Below are 24751 nucleotides of genomic sequence, written 5' to 3'. Positions count from 1 at the left end.
ACTTCCCAGTTTGGGGCTGTGCAGACTCAGTACACTCTCCCCATGCCAGCGTGGGTTTCCTTCGAGTGCCCTGCTTTTCTCCCACAGTCCAAAAGACATACTGGTTAGGTGCATTGGCCGTGCTAAATTCTCTGTGTACTTAAAACAGGTGCTGGAATGTGGCAACTGGGGGCATTTCACAGTAACTTCACTGCACGGTAATGTCAGCCTACTTGTGACACTAAATAAACTAATGCAAATATCAAAATGCGCCTCGCAAGCGCTTGTTGGATGAGCCGAGAGCTTTCAGCATTTTTAGCTTATTTAGAGAGAGATCTCCAGCTTGTTGCTAGCTCTGTAAGGCGCTTTGTATCCCTTCCCCCGGAGCCGGGGGGGGGGAGGGCGGGCGTTCTCTTTGCCTGTCAAGAGACACCCGAGCGGAGGATCCCTTTAACAGTGGGCGCGGCCTGACGGGGTTGGAGTCGGCTGGCAGTTTAAGATGGGGGAAGCTTGGCTGCCCCTTTAAGAGTGGCCAGGAAGTAGAGGAGGGAAGGGAGGCTGAACTCTGACCGTGAGGGTGGAAGCACATTCAGCGCGCCCGAAAGACACGGTAAGGGGGAGGGGGCAAAACGATATCAACCTGCTGGGGTGGGGTAGGACGGGGAGTGGGGGGGCGAACATGGGAAGAGGCTGCTCCATTGGAAGAAACCAGTGTGGGAGGGGAGGTTTCCCCCCCCCCTTGGTCTGGAAGCAGCGCCCATGCAATTACTTGTTACTTTCAATGTTGCAACTTCAATGTTACAACTTGCGCGCGGGTGTCAATTTCCACCAAATAGATACATTTCCCTTCCACCCCCAGACAGGGCAGATCACTCAGCTTGCTGTCGGGGAGGGGGGGGGGGTCTAGGCAAACCAGATCCCACTATCCTCAGCTATGTATTACATCTGTCCCTGAAACAAAATAGGATTTGTTTTGATCTGCTTGGATCACTGGAATCTTAATCCCCTTCCCCCCCGCCCCCCACCCTCCCATAGATCTGGCTAGCGCTTAGCTGTCACTAGCCTGGGGAGGAGGGTTGGGATAATACGAGATTTGGTCGTCCCATTTTTAAACGCTTTCTCTTTTCTGGGGCAAAAAAAAGTAGTTTGTCCCAAAGGCAAAAGAAGCAGTTGTTTGCACTCGGGTTCTGGCTGAGAGCTACACACACACAGACACACACACACGCCTCGCACTCCATTGTAAACTCTGCTCTCCTGTGCTCAAAAACCTGTAGGTTGGATGTGTTTTCTTTATCTTTTCAGCTGCCTGAAGCGAGTGCTTTCAAACTAAAAGCTTTACACCTTTTGATTTTAAAAAAGTCATCAAGAAATGTAGAATTCATAGTGTAGAAGGAGGCCACTCGGCCCATTGAGTGCCCAGACTATAATCCCACCCAGGCCCTATTCCTGTAGCTTCACTTATTTATCCTGCTAATCCCTCTGAATGGGTCAATTTAGCATCGCCAATCAACCAAACCCGCCACGGACCCCGGTTCAATTCTGACCTCGGATCACTGTGTGTGAAGTTTGCACATTCTTATCATGTCCGTGTGGGTTTCCTCCGCGTGCTCCGGTTTTGTCCCACAGTCCAAAGATGTGTGGGTTAGATTGATTGGCCATGCTAAATTCGTGGCAGGGCGATTAGCAGGGTAAATGTGTGGGGTTAGGGAAGTGGGCCTGGGTAGGATTGTGGTTGGTGCAGACTTGCTGGGCTGAATGGCCTCCTTCTGCATTGTAGGGATTCTATAATCTTTGGAGTGTGGGAGGAAACCAGAGTACCTGGAGGAAACCCATGCAGACACGGAGAATGTACAAACTCTGCCCTGAAGATCTGCCATTATTGTGCACAAGTGTGACAGCAAAGAGGCCAGGCTTGTGTTTGAATTGAACACATTTTTTCGGATGAATTGTTGTAAATATGTTTAAGAAGGAAATAGGTTTCTAGACTTCGAGGGGTATGGACAGAGACGGGTGATCAGCCATGATCATAATGAATGGTGGAGCAGGCTTGAAGGGCCAAATGGCCTCCCCCTGCTCTTATTTACTATGTTTCCAATAGGATCTTCTCTTCAACTCTGTCAGACATGGGTTCTTAATTAATAAGTGGATCAGGGCTTATGGGGAAAAGGCAGGAGAGTGAGGATGAGAAAAATATCAGCCATGATCAAATGGTGGAACAGGCTTGAAGGGCCGAGTGGCCTTCTCCTGCTCCTATTTACTATGTTTCTATTAGGATCTTTTCAACCTGAGCAGCTCTAGCTTCCTCCTGCATTAACCGGATTGAGGGCTGCAATGTGTGTACATCCCTGTGTTAGACTGATTCTTATATAATGGCTGGCACGGATCTGGTGGCAGCTCTGGAGCTTTTGCAGTGTTAGCTGCTGATTAGAGTTACAATCTAGCTGCTCCCAACTCAGTTATCAGATGTACCATATTGGTTTGAAGTAATCTGATACAGGTGCAGTGATGTCGTGATTAAAATATCACACAAGCAGTTTATTTCGTCAAACATCTCTCTCACACACACTTCATTTTGTTAAGTTCTGTATTGAGTGGTTTAGCAGCGAGTATTCTAGGACTTAAAGCAAGTTTTCACCTCTGGCTCTGTCAAATCAGGTACAGCTACCTTGTACAGTGGACAGTGTTAATGTGGGCCCACTTGTGACACTAATAAATGAACTTAACCAGCCTGTGTACTTCATACTCTCTTTCCTAGATTAACAAGTAACACTTTTGCCAATCACCACTCTGTGTCCATTGAAGTAGGTTCTTAAATAGGATATTTTAATTAAATAATGAAGTTCTGAGGTTCACGGACATGAGTCCCATTTCCTAAAGTTGAATAGGGGGTTGAAAGAAACAGTTACATAGTGCCTTTATTCATTATTGTCACAAGTAGGCTTACCTTATCAGCCCAGTGAAGTTACTGTGAAAATCCCCTAGTTGCCACACTCTGGCTCCTGTTCGGGTACACTGAGGGAGAATTTACCATGGCCAGTGCACCTAACCAGCACGTCTCTCAGACTGTGGGAGGAAACCCACACAGACACGGGGAGAATGTGCAGATTCCAGACAGACAGTGACCCAGTCGGGAATCAAATCTGGGTCCCTGGTGCTGTGAGGGAGCAGTGCTAACCACTGTGCCGTCCCAAGGTGCTTTACAGCTAATTAAGTATGTTTGAGGTGTAGTCGCTGTTTTAATATCAGGAAGTATTTGCATGCAGTGATGTGATAATAACCATAGGAGCTGGAATAGGCTATTCAACTCCTCAAGCCTGCTTCATCATTCAATAGGATTATGACTTGACTTCTTTCCTGTTTGATACCTCCCCCCGCCCCCGTCCATTTTGTCTAACTCCAAATCATAGATTCCTTACAGTGCGGAAAGAGGCCATTTAACCCACCAACTCTGCCCTCCCAGCCCCTATCCCATCACCCCATATATTTATCCTGCTAGTCACCCTGACGCAATGGCCATGCTGAATTGCCCCATCAACCTAATGCGCACATCTTTGTATTGTAGGAGAAAACTGGAGCACCTGGAAGAAACCTGTACAGACACGAGGAGAATGTGCAAACTCTGCACAGACAGTGACCCGAGGCTGGAATTGAAACCCAGATCCCTGGCGCTATGAGGCAGCAATGCAAATCACTGTGCCACCATGCCACCTCAGGGCTTGAGTAAATTCAATGACCTAGCTGCCCCAGTTTTCTGGGGAAGAGAACTCCAAAGATTAGCAGCCCTCAAAGAACTTCTCATCCCAGTCTCAAAACTGAGACGTCTTATTCCTAAATTGCCTCAAAGAACAGTACAGTGCAGGAACAGGCCCTTTGGCCTGCCAAGCCTGTGCTGACACATGACATCTTTCTAAACTAAATATCTTTTTGTCTCCAGTTCTAGTGGAAACATCCTCCTTGTATCTACTCTGTCAAGACTTTCACTAAGATCATCCCTCGTTTTTCTAAACTCCTAAAGGGGATGGGTCCTAACCCGTTCAACACGGTGGCACAGTGGTTAGCACTGCTGCCTCACAGTGCCAGAGACCCGGGTTCAATTCCGGCCTTGGGTCACTGTCTGTGTGGAGTTTGCACCTTCTCCCTGCGCCTGTGTGGGTTTTCTCCGGGTGCTCCAGCTTCTTCCCACAGTCCAAAGATGTGAGGGTTAGGTGGATTGGCCATGCTAAATTGCCCCTTAGTGTCATGGGGAATAGCAGGGTAAATATGTGGGATTACGTGCCTTGGGTAGGACTGTTATTGGTGCAGACTTGATGGGCTGAATGGCCACCTCCTGCACTAAAGGTTCTATGATTCCCTCTTCTAAGGTAAGTCCCTTATCCCATGAGTCAAGTGAATCATTTCTCACTTGCTAATTCAATGTCTGCTTTTTCAAACAAGCAAACCAAAAAGACCCGATTATCTGTGTGTGGGTGGGTGACTGTCTGTTAGAGGATCAGCATTGTTCTTGGGGCCAGAATAATGTCATGGATATTCAACATCCTTCTGAGAGGGCAGTTGGAACTTCTGTTTAATGAACTTCACCAAAGGACAACATCTATGCCAGTGTAGCTGGGTTAATGCACTTAGAAGCTCATAGAATCTCTACAGTACAGAGTAGGCCATTTGGCCCATCAGGTCCGCACTGACTCTGCCAGAGTACACCTTTCCCTCAACCTCTCTCCATAACATTCTCCAACAATCCCACACACGCCTAATCCCCATAGTCCTACATATTTACCTTGGGAATCCCCCTGACACTAAGGGGCCATTTAGCTTTGCCAATTACCTAACCTGCACAGCTTTGGATCTGAGGCCAATAATTGATAAAGGAACAGGAGATGCATTGGTTGAAAGTGGAGAGATGGATTCAGTCATAAACTTTAGCAGGGAAATTAATTTTCAGGTGGCACAGTGGTTAGCACTGATGCCTCAGAACATCAGGGAGCTGGGTTCAATTCCTGGGTTGGGTCACTGTCTGTGTGGGGTTTGCATGTTCTCCCCGTGTCTGCGTGGGTTTCTTCTGGGTGCTCTGGTTTCCTCCCACTGTCTGAGAGACGTGCTGTTAGGTGCTAAATTCTCCCCCAGTGTACCCGAACAGGCGTCAGGATGTGGCGACTAGGGAGTTTTCGCAGTAACTTCATTGCAGCGTTGTTGTAAGTTTTATTTGCGACACTAATAAATAAACTTTATACTGTGGAACGAGGAAAGAAAATCTACAGGATCGTGGGGAAAGGGAAGGGCTGATTAGAGGGTGCTTTCAATCGGGTACAAAAGGCCTGGCTGACTAAGAAAGCTGTGTGATTTTTGCTTGGGTTATTCACATTGTGAACATTGGCTTTGTCTATTGTGTGGTTTAGAATGTTTTTGCTATAAACATTCTCCTCTGTGATTGTTGTGCATTGTGGGTTTGGATTGCCTCGTCAGAGTCAACATCCACAAAATCAGGTAGCTGCAATTTAGGGGACGCTGTAAATTCCACAAATCATGAAATAAAAAAAAACCTGATTTTATCAGGGCCATGACATGCTATTCCAGCCCTCGTCAACCTCCACTTGCTCCCAAGGTAAGACATTCAGCGTGCTTGGGTTTCCTTAGTCAGAACGTTGAGTACAGGAGTTGGGACGTCTCGCTGAAGACATTGGTAAGGCCACACTTGGAATACTGTGTACGGTTCTGGTCACCCCATTGTAGGAAGAGTGCAGAAAAGATTTACTAGGATGCTACCGGGATTTTATGGACTGAGTTATAAGGAGAGGCTGGACTTTTTTTCCTGGAGTGTAGGAGGCTGAGGGATGATCTTATAGAAGTCTGTAAAATAATGAAGGGCACGCATAAGATCAATAGATAGCCAACATCTTTCCCCAAATGTAGGGGAGATGAAAACTTGAGGGTATAGGTTTAAGGTGATAGGGGAGAGATACAAAAGGGTCAGAGGGGCAATTTTTTTCACACGGAGGGTGGTGAGTGTCTGGAACAAGCTGCCAGAGGCGGGTACAATTTTGTCTTTTAAAAAGTATTTAGACAGTTACATAGGTAAGATGGATATAGAGGGATATGGGCCAAATGTAGGTGGCACAGTGGTTAGGACTGCTGCCTCACAGCGCCAGGGACCCGGGTTCAATTCCCTAATTCACTGTCTATGTGGAGTTTACACATTCTCCCTGTGTCTGCATGGATTTCCTCCAGGTGGTCCGGTTTCCTCCCACAGTCCAAAGGTGTGCAGGTTAGGTGGATTGGTCATGGTAAATTTCCCCTTAGTGTCAGGGGGACTAGCATGGGGTTGTGGGGATAGGGGCTGGGTGGGATTGTTGTCGGTGCATACTTGATGGGCCAAATAGCCTCCTTCCGTACTGTAGGGATTCTATGACATGGGTAATTAGCTTTGTGGTTAAAAACTGGGTGGCATGGACAAGTTGAGCCATTTCCATGCTGTAAACCTCTATGATTCCTCTTTCCCCTTTGGCTCTGTACTCACTGGCCTCTGTTGGCTCGCAGTCTTGCAACACCTCTGCTTGAAAAAAACAAACCACCCGTTGGTGTTGAAACAAGCTCAGCTCCTGAGCACTGTCCTGTGTCTCTGCTGTGAGTGTGTCAGGAGAGGTGGGGAGGGCGTTAGGCTCTTCTGCTATGGTCTTCACCATTTGAATAACTTCTTTGATATTTGTTGTCCAGGACCCTACTTGAAGAATGGCAGCTTGGGATGAGCTACCAGCGAAGCCAAATCCATGAATCATTTGCACTCCAGACCAAAGCGAAGAGGTGAGTTGGTGAAATTCACCAGGGGTTGAAGGATGGGATGGAGGGACCCCATGATAGTTTAATCACTCGACTGTTCCCTGAAATTGCTGGCTGATTATGGACAAAATATGTTATTTCCCCATCAATTATCCTTTTCCTACTGTGCCTTGTGTCTATCAGTAATTTTGCAATCAGTTTGTGAAACTGCCTGAGGGGTCAGTTACCTCAGTTGGCTGGCGACTGATTTGTGATGCACAGCAGTGCCAACAGCGCGGGTTCAATTCCCAAACCAGTTTGTTCATGAATACCCCGCCTTCTCAACCTTGGCCCTTGCCCTCAAAGACGCCTGAGAGATGTCTTCTTTACGGAGAAACCCTGGAGGAGTTTGGATTATTCTCCTTCGGACAGAGGGGTGGCGTAACGGGCGTGTAAAATTGTGACGGAAGTAGATTGAGGAGGAGCTGGTAGGAGAGTTGGTGATCAGAGATGTACCATACGGTGCACAAGGAGGCCATTTGGCCCATTAAGCCTGCACTGACAACAATGCCACCCAGGCACTACCCCCTGTAATCCCACATATTTATCCTGCTAGTATAAAGAACCCAAGCAGGGACCACACATCTTCTTAATAAAAGCAAATGACTGCGAATGTTTGAATCTGAAACCAAAAGAGAAAATGCTGGAAAATCTCAGCAGGTCCGGCAGCATCGTAAGGAGAGAAAAGAGCTGATATTTCAAGTCCAGATGATCTTTTGTCAAATTTAACACGCAAATATGCCTTTTAGCTCACGCTTCTTCTTAGCCACCCAAGGCCTTTGTACCTCATTGAAAGCACCCTCTAATAAGTCCTTCTCTTTTCCCATGGTCCTGTAAATTTTATTCTTCATTCCACACACTGTGGATGGTGGCACAGTGGTTAGCACTGCTGCCTCACAGCGCCAGGGCCCTGGGTTTGATTCCCAGCTCGGGGCACTGTCTGTGCGGGGTCTGCACATTCTCCCCGTGTCTGTGTGGGTTTCCTCTGAGTGCTCCAGTTTCCTCCCACAGTCTGAAAGACGTGGCTGGTTAGGTGCTTCAGCTAAATTCTCCCTCAGTGTGCCCACACAGATGTCGGAGTGTGGCGACTGGGGGATTTTCACAGTAACTTCATTGCAGTGTTAATGTGAGCCTACGTGTAACAATAAATAAACTAGTTATGCTTAGAGGCTTGTTATTGCTGGTGATTGTCATGCAGGCAATTTGAAATGATGTCCTAGGTAAGGTTTTTTAACAAAAAGGAAAGGAAATAGCCTACAAGTCTACTTGTGACACTAATAAATAAACTTTAAAAGGGAGAACAATCCTCAAAGTTATGCCGTGTTGAATGCCTGAGAGACAGCACAGTCTGCTATTTTAATGAAGGGATTCATATCTTGGTAATCTGAGTTGACAAGGCCTCGCTGCTGACTCAGCACATTGGGTTCATGATAATTACTTTGTCCTGTGGCTCTGTCAGTCGCACTCTTGTCTCGGGTTCAGAAGGTCATGAGTTCGAGCCCTGCTCCAGGGAATCCAGGCTGTCACTTGCAGGGTGGTGACGAGTGGCAAGGTCAGGAGGTGTCATCCTTTTTGGCTGATGCTTTGAAGTGAACTGTCCTGTCCAATTAGCCTCCCTGTTTTCTAAATTACAGCAGTGACTGTGTCCAACGAGCAAAGCATTTTGTTTTCTGCAAAGCACTTTGAGATGCCGGCAGCACAGTGGTTAGCATGGTGGTTCGATTCCAGCCTCGGGTCACTGTCTGTGCGGAGTTTGCACATTCTCCCTGTGTCTGTGTGGGTTTCCTCCCGCACTCCAAAGATGTGTAGGTTAGGTGGATTGACCATGCTAAATTGCCCCTTAGTGTCCAAAGATGTGTATGTTAGGGAGATTGGCCATGCCAGATTACCCCATAGTGTCTAATGATGTGTAGGTTAGGTGGATTGGTCGTGCTAAATTACCCCTTAGTGTCCAAAGATGTATATGTTAGGGTGGATTAGCCATGATGGGTGTTCTGGGTTGCGGCGGTGGGCAGGGTGATGTGCTTGGGTGACATGCTCTTCGGAGGGTCAGTGCAGACTCGATGGGCCAAATGGCCTCCTTTCTGCTCTGTAGGGGATTCTACTTTGTCTATGTCCTGAGGCTGTGAGAGGCGGTGTAGAAATATATTTCCTGGAGCACAACACCCTGCCCTGGGAAGGGCAAACCACATGGCTAGGTAGATTATTTTGCAATTACTGAGAGGAGTCACTAAGTGAGTCCCACCAGGGAGGTCATTAGGTACCTTGTATAAACAGCCACTGATGTGGAACACTACCTTATGTAACAAAACCTTTTCTTCTTTCTTGTCTTCTGAAAGCTCAGATTCCATGTGGTTTTCTCTCTAATATTGCACCTGGCTATTTTCAGAGTATCAAATATCAGGCATTCAAAAATAGGTGTGGTTTTCCGTTTTTCACTTTATTTAGTTAACGTGCATAATTAACTCCCCTGAGATAGAAAGCATCACACCAGCAGAAATGTGTAGGCTCAGTCTGCTGGAGGGTACATTGATCGCTCTTAATTGTGTACACAAAAGGGCGAGGGCATGTATCCTGAGCCCAGGCTGGTGTCGCATATGTTAAAAAGCCAGCTCACTCCTTGCTCAAGAATGGAGCAGTTATCCATAAAAGTTGTCCTCCAAAATGCAATTCCCTACACATGGCAGCACCATGACTGCTTCAATATTGACGCTCTGCTATACCATATATTTAGGATGGCACGGCGGCACAGTGATTAGCACGGCTGCCTCACAGCGCCAGGGACCCGGGTTCAATTCCCGGCCTCGGGTCACTGTGCGTGTGGAGTTTGCACGTTCCCCGTGGGTTCCCTCAAGGTGCTCTGGTTTCCTCCCACAGTCCAAAGATGTTAGGTGGATTGGCCAAGCTAAATTGCCCATTACTGTCAGGGGGACTAGCTAGGGCAAATTCATGGGGTTATGAGGACAGGGCTTGGGTGGGATTGTGGTCCGTGCAAACTCAATGGGCCAAATGGCCTCCTTCTGCACGGTAGGGATTCTGTGATTTTATGTGCAGTTTAGGTGGATGATTGGCCATGCTAATTTGTCTCTTAGTATCCCAAGGTGGGTAGGTTAGGGCGATTAGCAGGGTAAATATGTGGGGTTATAGAGCAAGGACCTGGGTGTGATGCTCTGTTGGAGAGTCAGTGCAGTCTTGATGGGCCAAGTGGCCTCCTTCTGCACTGTAGGGATTCTATACATCATAGACTCAGTGCACCCATAAGCTATAAACTGGAGAAGGCTCCTGATTGTAGATGTATGTTGGGTTAATGTTTTAGCACTCAAAACTCTTCAGAGTAACCTGAAGCCAGATTAATCAAGGGTTTTAAAAATTTTTCCAAAGTAACAGTAACATTAAATCACTTATGGGTGGAATTCTCCCAAAAAAAATCTGTCGGGTTTGTGTAAAAACTGGAGTAAATTCCGTTGGTCTTTTCAGCGGAAGTTTCAAACTGAATTTCCCACAATCTGTGCACTGCAGAATGCCTCAGTGTGAATCGGGCTGAAATTCAGTGGTTGGAGCCTATTCCCGCTGGGGAGGCCAGCAGCACAGTGCTGAGTGGGCCACTGCGCGTGTGCTGATCTGTCTGCACCGAGATCGGCGCATGCCTCCGCACTGCCGGCCTCCCAACAGCTGGCTAGCCCGGGACCCTGCATCGCTGCCCCTCCGACACCCCCATTCCCCGATCGCTGGCCAATCCTGCTCTCCGCCCCCTCCCCGGCAGCCCCGACCTCCCTAGCGGGCCAACACCACCCCCCCCCCCCCCACCCCCCCCCCGCCCCCCACCACCCCACCGGCCAGCCCCAATCACTGTCCACCCTCCCTCTCTCACCGATTCCCTGTGCAGAGTGACAGTGGGACTAATCGCATCCCCCCCGCCTCTACACAGCCGCTTGTGTCCCAGCAGCTAGAACAGTGCAACGGGCAGGGAGAACTCCCACCGCTCCCCCACACCGCCGCAATAGCCTTACAGAGACTCGCCCAACTGTTAAATCAGTACTGTAATTCAGAATGGCCAATTCTGCTTCAGGCTACACAGGTTAAAAATCCATTGGTTATTCTAAATAGCATTCTCCTGAGCTGTGGACTGGGTCCAGTCAATTTTACGCACTCATCACTTTGATCTCATTCAAACGGCCGCTTTTTAATAAGGCAGACATGTTTTCTAGTAACCTTTCAACTTTTCCTCTCTCTCCCTCCCTGTGGTTACACAGAATGATGCCTGCTATCTATAACAGTCTCTCTCAGAGACTTTCAAGGGCTGGCAGCTGCCCTATCTTCAATCTCTCCAACAGCCTGCTGAAGAAGGCTGTCTTTGACGGTTGCTAACCCAGCAATCTGCTTTCTGGAGAAAGCCGCTTTGGGTTTGATCCAAACTCCACCTAGCGAGTCCAGGGCTTTGAGAAATATTTTAGTTCCCTTTAAAGCTGGTGCTGAAAAGTTCAAAGATTGCTCCGCTGTTAACGGGATGATTGGAGAGTGGATCATAGAATCCCTACAGTGCAGAAAGAGGCTATTCAGCCCATCATGTCTTACTGACCACAATCCCATAGCCCCATATATTTGCCCTGCTAATCCCCTGACACTAAAGGACAATTTAGCATGGTCAATCAATCTAACCCGCACATCTCTAGACTGTGGGAGGAAACCCACACAGACACGGGGAGAATGTACAAACTCCATACAGCCAGTGACTGATGTCAGAATTGAACCTGGGTCCCTGGCGCTGTGAGATAGCGGTGCTAACCACTGTGCTGACCCTGAAAAGTCCAGCTTCATTGTTGACAGGATGATTGGATGTACGGGAGAAAGTGGAGTTCAGGTAACTGCGTCTGTTGGGTTTAATTCCTCCCCAGATAAGGCATGTTTTCATTTCTATTCTCTGCTTCCCCGCTGTGACGTGGATAGGAAGTGTGGCATTGTTGATATGCTCACATCTTGCTTTCAGCTAAACAAGACCTGCTATCGACTCTGATATAACTCCCACCGAGCTCTTTATATCCCCTGACTCCTGCTTCCAATCCCACAGCATAATTTGGTTGGATTGTAGAATCCCTACATTGCAGAAAGAGACCACAATCCCACCCAGACCCTATTCCCGTAACCCCTCATATTCACCCTGCTAATCTCCCTGACAGTAAGGGACAATTTAGCATGGCTAATCAACCTAACCTGCACATCTTTGGACTGTGGGAGGAGACCGCAGCACCTCGAGGTAGCCCACGCAGACACAGGGAGAATGTGCTAACTCCACACAAACAGTGACTCAAGGTTGGAATTGAACCCCTGTCCCTGGTGCTGTGAGGTAGCAGTGCTAACCACTGTGCTGCCCCTGGTAGATCTTATGAACTTTGGTGTGTGAGGAGATATAGAATAGAATTTCCACAGTGCAGAAGGAGGCCATTTGGCCCATCAAGCCTACACTGGCTGTCTGACAGAGCATCTTGCCCAGGCCCACCCCTGTAACCACATATATTTGCCCTGCTAATCCCCACTAAGCTACACATCTTTGGACTGTGGGTGGAAACTGGAACACCTGAGGGAAACCCAGACGGGCATGGGGAGAATGTGCAAACTCCACACAGACAGTTTGTGACCCAAGCTGGAATTGAACCCAGGTCCCTGGCGCTCTGAGGCAGCAGTGCTAACCACAATGCCTCTTCTCTGTGTATGTACAGCCAACAAAGTACTTTTAAAGCATAGCATAATTAAATATCCATTTTCTTCTTGTAATTGACCAACAGTTGTAGGGATGATAAGCAAGGAAGGAACATGGAACTCCAATTCAAATTGCCCAGGCCCTGCTCCTCATTGCCCTCCGGAGGTTAAGCCTTGCTTTTCCTGGTGTATATTAATGACCTCGGTTTACATGGCACGATATCAAAGTGTGCAGATGATACAAAACTTGGAGCAGTTGTGAACCAAGCAGAAGATTGTGGATGACCTTTCGTCAGAGCCAAGGAGCTGGAAGTTGTTGCTATGACATAGGACCTCGCTCTGATGAAGGGTCATCCAGACTCGAAACATTGGCCCTATTCTCTCTACACGGAGACTGTCAGACCTGCTGAGATTTTCTGTTTTCATTTCCGATTCCAGCATTTGCAGTGTTTTGCATTTACTTTAGATAAATACTTAGACTTATTTCGCATCTTACATGGATGTCCCAAAGCTCTTTGTAATCAGTGTAATTAACTATGACAGCACAGCGGTTAGCACTGCTGCCTCATAGCTCCAGGGACCGGGGTTCGATTCCAGCCTCGGGTCACTGTCCGTGTGGACTTTGCACGTTCTCCCCATGTCTGCATGGGTTTCCTCCGAGTGCTCCAGTTTCCTTCCACAGTCTGAGAGACGTGCTGGTTAGGTGCATTAGCCATGCTAAATTCTCCCTCAGTGTACCTGAACAGGTGACAGAGTGTGGCGACTAGGGGATTTTCATAGTAACTTCATCGCAGTGTTAAGGTGAGCCTACTTGTGACAATAATAAATAACTTTAAAAACTTTAAACTTTAAAAACTTTAAACTTTAATTCTTGTTATAATAAAGAAAACAGACCTTGCCATGCACTAATTGTCTGCAAACAGTAGAACTATTGAGGATGCACATGTGGAAAATACAATTATCCATCCCAGATCCACTGTTGCACTCTGGGGAAATGCTGTATCTTGGCTTGTACACTCCAGGACTTGTATAGAAAACCTTGGCTCACTGAAGGAGGTGCCATTTCCCAGATGAGACATTAAGCGGAGGCTTTGTGTCCCCCTTGTGCATATAAAAGATCCCGCGTTGTTATGATTTGAAGAGTAGGAGTTGGTGTGCTGAGCAATATTAACCTCTCAACCATTCACACATTAAAAAAAAACCTGTTACCTATCTCATTGCTTATCATCAGAGCTTGATTAGCTGCTGTCTCTCTTTCATTCCCACAATGACCACTTCAAACAAAGTACTTTATTAGCTGTACTGTGGAACATTACAGTCATGGAAAGACGCTGTATTAATGGAGGTGGTTTCTTGTAGTGCAGGATGCTCCAAATACTTACAGAAATAGCTGGGATCGTTGTATGTGGGACAATATGTAAGGAAGTGCCTGATAATCATAGAAACCCTACAGGAGGCCATTCAGCCCAAGGAGTTTGCACCGACAATCCCACCCAGGCCCTAATCCCACATATTTGCCTGGCTAATCCCCCTAACCTATGCATCCTGGGACACTAAGGGGCAATTTAGCATAGCCAATCCACCTAACCCGCACATCTTTAGACTGTGAAAGGAAACTGGAGCACCCGGAGGAAACCCATGCAGACACGGGGAGAATGTGCAAACTCCGCACAGACAGTGACCCAAGCTGGGAATTGAACCTGCTGCTAACCACAGTGTCATCGTGCTGCCAAATAAAATGTTACAAGGCACGGGTTCAGTGACATTAAATTTTCCTTTGATCTGTGTGACAGGTGCACCAGGAAGTGAGCAAAAGAGTGCATCGCAGAGATGAATGACAGTGCTAGGTAAGTTGGCCAGCTCCATGGAACACATGGGTGAATGAATATGGATCGGGATCCATCAGGAAAGGCAGCAGGTTGGGCAGGCGGTCGGCAGGGCTGGAATGTCCAATTAGATGGTTAAGGAGGGAAATTAGAAATGGTATCCAAGAGAGATTACTGCCCTGGGGAATGACCGTCAACAGGGATTTTGGATGGGGGAAGTGTTCACGTTGCGCCAGATATCTAAGAGTCTCACTGAGGGAAGAGGTTAACATAGAAACATAGAAGATAGGAGCTGGAGGAGGCCATTTGGCCCTTCATGCCTACTTCGCCATTCATTACGATCATGGATGTTCTTCCAACTCAATAACCTAATCCTGCTTTCTTCCCATAACCTAGTGCGGATCTGGGGATTGGTTATTTTCCAGCAGGAACAATATTGCGGGCTTTGATGTTATCCCTTCAAGCATGCAGACCAAGTCACAGCGTTCTCTTAAACAGCCGTTTTAATCAAGCTATATAGCTGGGACGCTGGAAGGTCTCGGGTAACTAGCTGTAACTAGCTGCAGAATTCAGAAATACACAAGCAATTATAGTTTCAAATTTGATTACACGTAATTAGCATATACCAATCCTGTTTTCAGAGTTATCTCTATCCACTCAGAGTTATTGATTAAGGTTACATCAGGCATACATAAGGGTATAGTGTCCAGTTATAACTTGTGTGTGCAATGATAGCCATATCTCTGACCAATGGGATATCTATTGACCCTTGTTCTAATGGGCAAACATGAGCTGCAGCTGCACATTGTCCAATTAAATGGTTCCTTTGACTCTTATCTGGGTCTGCTTTTATCAAGACCCTGCGGTTTTCACCTAGTTTTCCCTGTGTGAGTGAGATTCAGCTTGCAGCTTATGTGATTTTTAAACTTGTGTGATTATTAACCCTTTTAAGCCACAATCTCCCTTCAGTTGAACGCTATGTGTGCTGTCTTTATCAATGTGAGGGCAACATGGCATGCTTGTAACACCTTGGACATCTGGTCAACTACCGCAGGGTTATCTCCAGGAAGGTCCTGGTTCCCAATCACGGTGCTTGAAGAGGCGGCTGATCATCGTCAGAATCACAGAAACCCTACAGTGCAGAAGGAGGCCATTCGGTCCATTGAGCCTGCACCAACCACATTGCCATGCAGGCCCTATCCCCATAACCCCACATATTTAGCCCACTAACCCCTCTAACCTATGCATCCCAGGACACCAAGGAGCAATTTAACATGGTATCTAACCCGCACATCTTTGGACTGTGGGAGGAAACCGGAGCACCTGGAGAAAACCCATGCAGACACAGGGAGAACGTGCAGACTCCGCACAGACAGCGGCCCAAGCCGGGAATCGAACTGGGTCCCTGGAGCCGTGAGACAGCAGTGCTAACCACTGTGCCACCCTGCTGCCTTGGTGTATCTCAGATCTTAGCATACACCATCCATTTGCCTGTTCCCGATTGTGGAAACTCCCTCCCTCCCTCCCCCTCCCCCAGCTAAAGAGTGAGGACAGGAAGGGACACTGCTCCCATCCCACAACACTGGCCTATTGACAGAGGGCATTGAATGGAAGCAGTGCCCAGCACAGCTGGTGCCTTCAGGAGAGAAGGGCAGACAATGGCAGTGAGTGACAATACAATAGCACAGTGTGTGAACTGTGGCAGTGATTCCAACCTATGCATTATGATGAATTGGGAGGTAAATGGCCAGTGTATTCAGCCACTAAATATAAATTGGCACTTGGGGATGCTGTGTGATAAAACTGTCATAAAGACTGGAGATATGCTTTCTTACTTTCCAATTTATTCCTGTCGGTGTCACTTAAGAGTTATAAAGGTTTACAGCATGGAAACAGGCCCTTTGGCCCAACTCATCCATGCTGCCCCTTTTATTTTAACCGCCAAGCTAGTCCCAGTTGCCCACGTTTGGCCCATATCCCTCTATACCCATCCTACCCATGTAACTGTCTAAACTCTCTTTAAAAGACAATTGTGAGACTGAGATTTATTCTTCATCCCTAGTCGCTCTGATGGGATGAGGCTTGCCTCGGGCGGTTTAAGATGCAGTCGTGGCGTGGGACTTTTTGAATGTTATCCCTTTCTCAGAGTTGTGAGGCCAGCGTGCAGAGTCAACAGGACATGCCTTAACCCATCTCCTTGCTTGCTTCCAAAGGCCAATTCAAATTGAATTCAGTGTCCACAAGAGAGAGAAACCCAGGCCGGAATTCTCCTATCCCGCGGGTTGCGGACAATGTGAAATCCCGTTGACAGTCGGGCTGGGATTTCCAGCTTTTAGACCAGCACGGCCAGAGAATTCTGCCCACAAGATCCAGGCTGACAAGATAAGGCATCCCATCCCATCCCATCCCGGGCTCAATCCGACACTTGATTTTAGCCAAAAGGCTGAGAAATCACAGTACGGTTCTAGGCCAGACTAGAGGTCTTCCTTCCCTAAAGGATGTCAGTGGACTGATTGGGTTCCCATTGGCTTCATGGTCACTTTTTAAAAAATTTAGATTTAATCCTTTAAAATCCCGAGGATTTTAATCCTCGGGCTTCAAACTGAGCTGAAATTCTGAAAGGAGCCAAGTTGGGATTTGAGCTCCAGTCTCTCGATCGCTCGTCTGCTCACCTTTTCACCGCTGCGCTCACACAAGCACTTCTCTGCAGGGGTGAGACTGTATTGGCGGAAGTGTCACGTGGGCTCCTTATACTCTGCTGCGTCCTGTTGCTTAGTGGCTCCGCTTAAACTCCTGCCCAGTCTGCCAGTTTGCCCATGCGATGTGTCTTTAATGTTTTGTTCTTGTCCTTTGCAGTGGTGATGGACCGTACCCGGAGCAGCCCATGCCAGACAGTCTCCCAAGGCAGAGCAGGCGGGGATATTGTGCCTGCTGTAAGGAGTTGTATACCTGTCTGGATCAGGTGAGGCATGGTGGGTGGGCGCGGCAGTGCCTTTACGTGAAGGGTTGAGTTTCCCTCCGTTACAACGTGGAAAATATAGATTCAGTCCCTCCGTAATGCAGGCCCCATTCATCACACCCTGGAGCGCTGCTTGCGTAAGTCGGAGGATTGCAGCCTCAGACGCGTCACCTTGGCAGACATTCCAGTATACCACTGAGGGAGCCCCACACTGGGTGGCACACAGTGGTTGGCACTGCTGCCTCGCAACGCCAGGGACCCGGGTTCGTTTCCCGGCTTGGACCACAGTCTGTGCAGAGTTTGCGCGTTCTCCCCGTGTCTGCGTGGGTTTCTTCTGGGTGCTCTGGTTTCCTCCACAGTCTGAAAGATGTGCTGGTTAGGGTGCATTGGCCGTACTAAATGCTCCCTCAGTGTACCCAAACAGGCACCGGAGTGCGGCAACTAGGGGATTTTCACACTGACTTCATTGCAGTGTTAATGTAAGCCTAACTTGTGACTAATAAATAAACATCACCCAGTTTGCCTCAAGATAATGCTTGGTTAGCATCTCATGTCAAACTAATGAAACTGTGGCCAAGTGTCTACCTCTTGGAGATTTTAGACTAAAACTAAGTGTGTAACCTCTGAAGAGTCACATAGGGCTTGAAAAGTTAACACTATTTCTCCCTCCTTTGTTTTCCAGCATACGTAGTATTTTGCTTTTAATTTAGTGTAGCCCTCCCACTGGCTCAGTTAGTTATGCAACACAGCAAGATCCCAGGCACAATTCCCAACCTGCGCTGACTCTCACCTGGGCAGGGAGGGTGCACAGGGGCACCTCCCTCTGCAAAGCGGAATCACAGAATCACGGTGCAGAAGGAGGCCATTTAGTCCATCGAGCCTACTCTGCTGTTCGGTGGGATCGTGGCTGATCTGATTGTGACCCTCTCACCTACCCCTAGAATCCCTGCAATGCAGAAGGAGGCCATTCAGCCCATCGAGCCTGCATCGACAACAATCCCACCCCCGCTCTATCCCCGTGCCGCCAAGTATCTACCCAGCTAATCCACCTGGCACTAAGAGGTAACTTTAGCATGGCCAATCCACTAAATCTGCACATCTTTGGAGGAGGCCATTCAGCCCATCCAGTCTGTGCTGACTCTGACAGAAGATCATACCCAGACCCATCCTCATCACCCCACATATATTTATTCCACTAATTCCCCTAACCTACACATCTTTGGACGTTGAGGGGCAATTTAACATGGCCAATCCACCTAACCTGCACACCTTTAGACTGTGGGAGGAAACTGGAGCATCCAGAGGAAGCAGCAGTAGACACGGGGAGAATGTGCAAACTCCTCATAGACAGTGACCCGAGGCCAGAATCGAACCCAGTTCCCTGGCGCTGTGAGGCAACAATGCTAACCACTATGCCACCATGCCATCTCTCTGCCTTCTGGCTAAGATCATTGTGTAGTTAATTGCTACGTACAGGAGCCCATGAAAATGAACTGGGATCAGGTTCAGCTGTGGGTGGGGTGGGAGACCCACTTGCCGATTGCCTAAGGGTCAGCATGGTAACACGGTGCTTCGCACTGCTGTCTCACAGCGCCGGGGACCCAGATTCGATTCCGGCCTTGGGTCACTGTCTGTGTGGAGTTTGCACATTCTCCTCATGTCTGAGTGGGTTTCCTTTGGGTGCTCAGGTTTTCTCCCACAGTCCAAAGATGTGCAGGTTAGGTGGATTGCCTGTTACTATCGGGGGATTAGAAGGGTAAATAGTGGGGTTATATGGGGATAGGGCCCTGGTGGGATTGTTGTTGGTGCAGACTCGATGGGCTGAGTGGCCTCCTTCTGCACTGTAGGGGATCTGTCTGATGGTATGGGCAGTTAAATGAGAAAACTGCTGATGTTTGGAGCAAAAGTCAACCATTTTTAGGGGAGGGAGGAGGAGATTGTAGAGGAAAGTTGGGATGGGGGGTGCGGGGAAATGGGTTGGAGTGAAATGTTGCAGTGCTGGTTAATGATGCTCACTAACGATGACCCGTCCTTTATTGCAGCACCTCCAGACCATTCGGCACAAGCAATTTGCCAGTGATTCCCGGAATCCGGGATCGGCTAAAAGCCTCATGGAGCGTTTCCTGCAGGATGTTATACAGTACCACCCTTCCCGATATAAAGACAACAGGTAATTAAAAATTAGATGCCTTTGTAATGTTAGAATCCATAGAATCCCTACAGTGCAGAAGGAGGCCACTTGGCCCATTGAGCCTTACAATCCCACCCAAGCCCTATCCCTGTAACCGCACGTATTTATCCCGCTAAGCCCCTGAAACTAAGGGGCAATTTAACATGGCCAATTCACCTAACCCAAACATCTTTGGATACTAAGGGGCAATTTAGCATGACCAATCCACCTAACCTGCACATCTTTGGATACTAAGGGGCAATTTACCATGGCCAATGCATCTAATCCTCACATCTTTGGACACAAGGGTGGCAATTTAGCATGGCTAATCTCCCTAACCTATACATCTTGGGACAGTAAAGGGCAATTTAGCATGGCCAATCCACCTAACACTCACATCTTTAGACATAAAGGGACGATTTAACATGGCCAATCCACCTAACCTGCACATCTTTGGAGTGTGGGAGGAAACCAGAGCACCCGGAGGAAACTCATGCAGACACAGGGAGAATGTGCAAACTCCACACAGACAGTGACCCGAGGCTGGAATTGAACCCGGATCCCTGGTACTGTGAGGCAACAGTGCTAACCACTGTGCCAACATTCTGCCTGAGTTGTAAAGCATCCAGCACCGGGGGTATTTCGACAGTTAGGAAAGAGTGGGTGAAAAACTCCATCTACCCATCTCATGCTAAGCCTTCCAGGGTTGCAGGGGCAGTGATGATTTGAAAAGTGGACTGGCTCAGAATGCTGAAATTTATCCTAAGACCCAAGTAAGAGTTATAGAGCTTTATAGCACAAAGAGGCCATTCAGCCCATTGTTAATGTGCTGGCCATCTCTCCTCACCCCATTTTCCAGCACTTGCTGCATAGCCTTGTGTGCTATGGCGTTTCAAGTGCTCATCTAAATGCTTCTTAAATGTTGTGAAAATTCCCGCCTCTACCACCCTTCCAGGTAATGAGTTCCGGATTCCCACCCCCTCTGGGTGAAAAAGTTTTTCCTCAAACCTGGCCAAATCTCCTGCCCGGACTCTAAATCTGTGCCCCCCCTGGTTATTGACCCCTCTATTAAGGGGAAAAGCACCTTCCTTTCATTGGAGATGCCTTTGGCCGAATTGTTGTGTTTCCCCCCAATTCCAACTGTGTCCCTCCATAATGTTTCAGTACTTTATGAAAATGAATTTATTGAAGTGCTGTCTAAAATGTCTGTCCTTCCCTGTTTGCTGCTGCTTGCGAATGGATGTGGGCAGGATTCAATGCCAGGCACTCTTCCAGGGAATCCGCGAGATCCCGTTCCAACAGGAATGAGAGATTAGAGAATCGGAGATTCCTGCAGTGCAGAAGGAGGCCATTCAGTCCATCAGGTCTGCACTGACTCTTTGGCAAACTATCTTACCCCGGCTCTGCCCCATTCCCTGAATCCCATGCATTTCCCCCTAACCTACACATCTTGGGACACTTAAGGGGCAATTAAGCATGGCCAATCCACTAACCTACACATCTTGGGACACCAAGCGGACAATTTAACATGGCCAATCCACTAACCTACACATCTTTGGACTGTAGGAGGAAACTGGAGCACCCGGAGGAAACATGGGGTTTGAGTCAATCCTCCCTGCCAGAGTTAGGATGCTCAATAAATTGTGATCCATGTGGTGGTAGCGTGCCAACCCGCCATACCAATTTGCTCCATCCATTGGCATCAATATGAACCAAGAACTATCTTTAATAACTCCTTCTGGTAAGATTTGTTTTTTTTTCCCCCTTCCTCCCTCCTCCCCGGCCATGTATTAAAATGTCTTTGTGTCCCCCCCCCAGGTCAACGTACATGGATCTGCCATCAATCAGTGCCCCGCTTCTGCCCAAGAAGGAGCTGGCAGACATACACTCCTACCAAGATGACAAGGACACGGTTGGGACCAGGGAGGAGTTACCCAGCACGGATAACGAATCCGTCCGATCGGCGCACCAGCTGGTCGGGAGGAACGCGATGAGTTACAACCGGGTCAAAGGGAGCAGCACGTCCCCAGTGAATGCTGGGCCTCTGCGGAGTCAAAGAGACGGCGTGATTAAGGAACCAGTGCCTGGGGAGCGCTCAGCGGACATCAGCTCCCCGAGTCATAAAGGCTTATGCAGGAATGCCTTCCTGGGCGTGAGTGAGGGGGTCCTATCGTGCAATAAAATGGACAAGTACGGGCATCGTGTCTCTTTGGGCGTGTACAAGCCAACTGCCAGGAAAGGGATAAAGGACCACGAGAAGGCCTTGGCTGTCAGTCCGCCCAGATGTGAGCTGCACGACCGTTGCAGCCCCGTGTCCGCTCAGATGAACTTGCCCAACGTCTCCTCAGGGCCAACTTTTAGATTTTCCAAATTGCACAACGTCAACTCTCAGGGCGCCAAAACGGGGTCTCCCCTGCCTCAACTCAGGGACTGCGGCGGGGCCACCAGCCCCCGCTGCGTGGGCGGGCTGGCCCAGGCGGAGGAGTGCAAGCTGCACGGCAGGAACACCGTCACTTGCCTCAGTACCCTCAAGGAGGCCAAGATAGTGGACCGCATCGAAGACCTGGTCTCCGAGACCATCGAGAGCGTCATCCAGAAGTACTGCAACCGGCAACCGTCGCAGGACAGCGACAGCGAGAGCTCGGCCAAAGGGGTGCAGCTCGAGAAGAAAAGGAAGGCGGTGGAGAGGGGGCTGCAGAGCGGCGGCCCGGTGTCAAAATGGCCCCCAGACGGAGAGCCCCGTCCCTGCGCCTCTTCGAACAGCGGCGAGATGGTTTGCAACAAGCAGGCCATGCGGGATACCGCCTCCTGCTTCCGGAAGATGCTGTCTTTGACCCTCTCCAACGAGCGGAAGTCTGGCGGGCACCGCCAGGGCGCCGGGGAGGATGGCAGTTCCGGCGGCAGCATCTGCTCCCTGGGCAGCCAGTTGGGGCAGCTGCGCTCCTCCAGCAGCTCCGAGTGGGACGCCTCGCTCAAGGTGGAGAAGGACTGCTCCCGGGTGGCCAGCAAGGAGGTGGGCATGCTGACCGACGCCCAGATCACCCTGGAGGACCGCGACTACAAGACGCAGCTGAGCTCCGTCCTCCACTTCCAGCCGGAGGAGTGCGACAAGATGGAGGAGGAGAACCCCGTCCCCTCGGGGAACGCCGGGCAGGCGGAGCGCGCCGAGGAGAAGCCCCAGCCCGGCGAAGGCGAGCAGAAGCTCCGGTCGCTGTCGAACGTGCCGGCTTCCTTCGCCGGCAAGACCTGGTCGGAAATCATGGCTGAGGACGACCTGAAGGTGGAGGCCCTGGTCAAGGAGTTCAAGGAGGGCCGATATTTATGTTACTTTGACAGCGAGTCCTTGGCCAACCACGGCAAGAAGCAGAGGAAGAAGCAAGGACCTGACGTGAAGGAGGCCGCAAAGGTCACCTGCAAGGGCTTGGCGGAAACCAGCTTGGAGGCCCCTCCCGAGATGTTGCCATGCTTGCCAGAGGGCGACGACGAGGCCGAACCTCCCCCTCCTCCCTGCAAGCCGGAGGCGGACAAGAAGCTGGCACTGCGGCACTGCCGCTTGGCGTCCCGGTGCCAGGTGGTCAAGGTCAGCCACGGCACCCAGACCAGCGAGGCCAGCTACCCGGTGGTCAAGAAGAAGTCCCGGAGGCTGGAGCAGGAGCCGGAGAACGTCTGGGCCGGGCCGGAGCAGGAGGAGAAGGCCGACATGAGGACCAGGCTGTGCTCCTTGAGGCTGCCCAGGGCCTACAGCAAGATCATGAGCCCCGTCCAGCCCCGGACGGTCATCTACGTGCTGTCGTCGCCGGACTTCACCTCCGCCGCTCAGGCCGTCTCCCGGGAGGGCAAGCGGAACTCCAAGGCCTCGGAGGACAGCGCCAGCCCCACCAAGTACAAGTACAAGAAGTCTCCCGTGAGGTACTACGACCCGGCCACCAACCGGATCGTGAAGAGCCCCCCCAGCACCTTCAGCAGCGAGCGCCTGAGGGGGTCGCCGCACCACCACGTGCGCCAGCTGTTCCGCAGCCTCAGCCCGGACATCAACGTGGGGCAGCTTCCGGACGAGCACAAGGGCGGCGCGGCCAAGCCCCGGGCCAAGGCCGGGGCCAAAGCGGCCGGCGGGAGCCTCCCCCACCCCGGCAACACCCCGGTGCCCTGGCCCGCCGGCAGCCTCAAGACCAAGGACTGGGCCCTGGGCGAGAGCCCCAGCAGCGACTGCTTGTCCAAGAGCACGGGCACGGCCTCCAGCTCCTGCCAGCCCTCCCTGTCCCGCTCGCTGATGGGCTCGGAGGGGTCCCTGCCGCCCCGGCGCCCGGCCGATCAGAAGAGCGCCGTCCTCTCGCCGCTGAGGCGGGACACCCCCGAGTCCCCCTTCGGCAAGCTCCACGTCTACGTGGGCCCGCGGGGCCGGCGGGCGCCCGAGAAGGAGCAGCTGGGGGCCGCCTCAGGGGAGGAGGCCCTCTCCGGCCCGCGGTCCGATTCCGGGGGGGCTCCTCTGCCGACGGGGGCGGCCGCCGGCCCTCCCCCGCCCCGCAAACCCCGCCTGCGCTCCGGCTACCGGGCCCTGCCCGACAAGGACGGTTCCTCGGGGCCGAAGACAGTGAGGAGGGGGGCGGAAGCCGGCCACACCACCGGCAGGGAGAAGGTGACCCTGCGTCAGAGCCCCCGCCAGGGCACCCGCAAGAGAAAGTGAGGGGCAGACCAGAGAGACAATGTCAACCTGTCCCCAAACGCGTCTCATTTCAAAGTTGTTTTTTTTTATTTCTATTTGTACCAAGTACTTCAGGGAATTTGTGGGTAAAAGAAATTGCAGCCTGTATTTTTATAAAGAGCCCAGGTGTTTTTATTTAAAGTCTCTCTCGAGTTAAAATGTGAACCAATGTGCTACGAACCACATCCTAAAATGACACGTTTTTTGTTTGCTTCCCTTGTTGAGAATGTATGGGCCAGCATCAGGCAGCTGGGCCGAGTGGTCAATGCTGGTATTACACTGCACGTGAACCAGGGGTCTTCCAGCCGTCTCCACCTATCCTGGCATTATATTCCTCCATTCCTTCCTTCCTTCCTTCCATCCTTCCATCTACTTGTTCTGTTCCAGATTCCCCCTCCATGCCTCTACACTTCCTTGTGATAGCCACTTCCACATCCTAAAGATTCTCAGGCTGGCTGTTAGTGACTGCCTTATATTTATGTCCTCTTGTTTCAGATAAGCATCTTCTCTACCATCAATCCTTTTCGAGCTTCCTAACATTGGAAGACCTCTGTCAGGTCTCAGCCCCCAGCTAGACCCGGTGACCCTACTTTCAGAGAACCGTAGAA

At 50.0% G+C, this 24751-nt stretch overlaps 1 protein-coding gene across 2 annotated transcripts; it reads left to right on the top strand.

Annotated features, from left to right (window-relative positions):
* Positions 1 to 512: 512 nt before the first annotated feature.
* On the top strand, positions 513 to 24251 carry zdbf2 (zinc finger, DBF-type containing 2). 2 transcript variants are annotated; one of them, XM_080198182.1, is made up of 6 exons: positions 513 to 589; positions 6688 to 6774; positions 14280 to 14333; positions 17169 to 17274; positions 19314 to 19441; positions 21260 to 24251. In XM_080198182.1, the coding sequence occupies exons 3-6, from the start codon at positions 14317 to 14319 to the stop codon at positions 24123 to 24125; spliced, it is 3117 nt and encodes a 1038-aa protein (XP_080054308.1). In that variant the 5' UTR covers positions 513 to 589; positions 6688 to 6774; positions 14280 to 14316; the 3' UTR covers positions 24126 to 24251. The 2 variants fall into 2 exon arrangements, with proteins under 2 accessions (XP_080054308.1, XP_080054309.1); XM_080198183.1 differs by lacking the exon at positions 513 to 589 and adding an exon at positions 1207 to 1249.
* Positions 24252 to 24751: the final 500 nt, after the last annotated feature.

The sequence above is a fragment of the Carcharhinus amblyrhynchos genome, chromosome 11 (genome assembly GCF_965287045.1).
Source record: "Carcharhinus amblyrhynchos chromosome 11, sCarAmb.v2.hapA, whole genome shotgun sequence".
Lineage (NCBI taxonomy): Eukaryota > Metazoa > Chordata > Chondrichthyes > Carcharhiniformes > Carcharhinidae > Carcharhinus > Carcharhinus amblyrhynchos.
The sequence above is the reverse complement of the archived record's forward strand: the minus strand, read 5'-3'. Positions and strand labels throughout refer to the sequence as shown.

What these genes read in the sequence shown, in the direction of transcription:
- zdbf2 (XM_080198182.1), top strand. An exon ending in TGTATACCTGTCTGGATCAG is followed by an intron (nt 17,275 to 19,313) that starts GTGAGGCATGGT and finishes CCTTTATTGCAG; the next exon opens with CACCTCCAGACCATTCGGCA. An exon ending in TCCCGATATAAAGACAACAG is followed by an intron (nt 19,442 to 21,259) that starts GTAATTAAAAAT and finishes TCCCCCCCCCAG; the next exon opens with GTCAACGTACATGGATCTGC.